Source organism: Aplysia californica, unplaced genomic scaffold, assembly GCF_000002075.1.
Source record: "Aplysia californica isolate F4 #8 unplaced genomic scaffold, AplCal3.0 scaffold00068, whole genome shotgun sequence".
Taxonomy (NCBI): Eukaryota; Metazoa; Mollusca; class Gastropoda; order Aplysiida; family Aplysiidae; genus Aplysia; species Aplysia californica.
In genome coordinates this window covers 763,528-765,619 of record NW_004797338.1, presented here as the reverse complement: position 1 = coordinate 765,619, position 2,092 = coordinate 763,528, and the positions used below count along the sequence as shown (strand labels likewise).

The following is a 2,092-nucleotide window of genomic DNA, read 5'->3' as shown; positions in this document are numbered from 1 at the left end:
AAATATATAATAGTATAACTAAAACAAATTATTTGATAGCTGAATCTGAAACATACTACATGTATAATCTTTACATCATGACAGGCCTTGGAGCTGAATACATGCTGGACAAAGACCCCGTTTGGAACTCTTGTGTGCCATAACTATCAAAACTGGACCCGATATAAGGTCTATTGTGGTGAGGAAAAAATCGTGTTGTTCTGTTTTATGAGAAAGCCGAGAAACTACCACTGTGATCTTTAGAAAAGATTCGTAGATTATGGATGGGTGGTTGGCGGGTGCTCTAGTGTGGTTTGCTCCTTCTTTCCTTTCGAACATCTATCGTCCTTATCTCCCCTTCTTCTTTTTTATGTTTGTTACTCTCTTGTAACACCTCTAATCTTCTGACGCTTATATGACCTTATGCACTTGCGAGCGCCGTAAAACCTCTACTAAAACTAAAACAGTAGAGTATGAGATGTCTTTTTACACACAAGCATTGCAGGTCGCCGTTGTGTGTATGGGGTGTGTGCTTGAGTAAAAAGTGTATGTGTGTGTGTATGTGTGTGTGTGTGTGTGTGTGTGTGTGTGTGTGTGTGTGTGTGTGTGTGTGTGTGAGTGTGTGTGTCCGTGCTTAATTTAATTAGGGCTATACATGTGTGCGCGCTTATCTCTGTGTGAGTGAATGTGATTGTGCATGTACAGGTTACATCATAATCATAATCATGACGAAATTGTTTGTTCGTGAATGTCTGACGGTGACTAATGATAATAATAATGTATCTGGAGAGAAGAATATTGCTTAGTAAGAAACTGAAGAAATCATATCATTTGTGGCTTCTGCTATGGCCAGTGAGACCGATTCTTGCAGAGAAGAGTTTACCACATTTTGAGCACTTAATTGTACCATGACTGTGAATAATAATATACTGAACATTCCTCTTTTCATCCCTCAGAATTTCCTAGGACATCGTCGACAGGCCTGATTCTGTCTAACTTTTCAGTATTTGAGTTTTTCTCCTCCATTCTCTCTACCTCGGACGGCTCTGAGCTGCCTTCATTCTGGACCAACTTCACGTCATCATTTCTTGAGCCCAATTTCGTCTTCCGACACCCGAATGCAACAGACTCGCTTTACCCCTCGACAGAGACGTTCTTCGACTGGTCGTATTTCCCGCACCCCGCAGCATCGCCACCCGTTCCTCCGGGAGGATCTATTTCTTACGACACTTATAGCCCTGAGACAGAACCAACAGGTGTGTGGGGGCCAACAGGTTCTGTAGTAGAACCATCTTCTCCATACAGATACACTTTTGAAGACGATTCATGGATGCACGGACAACCAACACCTCTTCCAGAATTCACCTCCGTGATAGAGGATATAACTGTATGGGATTCAGCCAACGACATGTCATATCTTATACCAGAACCATCATCAGCAACAGCCGGACCACTACCAGCGACGACATTTCAACCAGAAGCTGTGAGCTCCGCGACAAGTCTGAATCAGTCTGTGACGTCTACTGCTCGACCAGTCTTGGGGGGAGCACTGTTGCTCTGCCCCTGCCCCTGTGCTGGTCTTACTGTTGGCATTGGCGTGGATCTGCAGCAAGCAGAGGCGGAGGTTTGGACAACGTTTCTTTTTTTATTTTATGTACTTTTTTAAAGTAAGGTTCTACAGCGCTCGCAACTGCAATATGGTCATATGAGCGCCAAGGGGCGGATGTCAACAGAGAAGTCCAAAAGGAGAATCAGGCTTTCTCTGCTCACCTATCTAGCCTCAACAGCACAAAGTCTGCTTCGACTATAAAGGCACCCCGGAAATTTCAGTTCACAAGAAAGTGACAAACATACGAAAGAAGTTGAGGAAAAATGACGATAGTAAGGATGAGGAAAGAAAAAGCAGCAGTTCCCAATATGCTGTTCCGGCACAGTATGAGCATGACATTGATAGATCAGCCTATTTACAATTCTGCTTTGCTTAAGAACATGGTAATATCCCCCCCCCCTCCCATTTGAGAACGGCCAGAAGACAACTTTAGTCCGTAGCAACGTTTCTTCGCCGTCGTTCATCATTGTTGTATGTCAAAATAAGAAGTTTACAGAAGAAGCA

The 2,092-nt window shown here is 43.5% G+C and overlaps 1 protein-coding gene across 1 annotated transcript in view; it reads left to right on the top strand.

The window, feature by feature from the left end:
* LOC101846633 overlaps positions 1-2,092 on the top strand; it is a 16,364-nt gene that overhangs the window by 10,821 nt on the left and 3,451 nt on the right. Inside the window, exons 3-4 of the mRNA XM_013079915.2 lie at positions 85-178; positions 936-1,603. Of these exons, the coding sequence (XP_012935369.1) occupies positions 85-178; positions 936-1,603 (762 nt within the window). The remainder of the gene's footprint in view (positions 1-84; positions 179-935; positions 1,604-2,092) is intronic.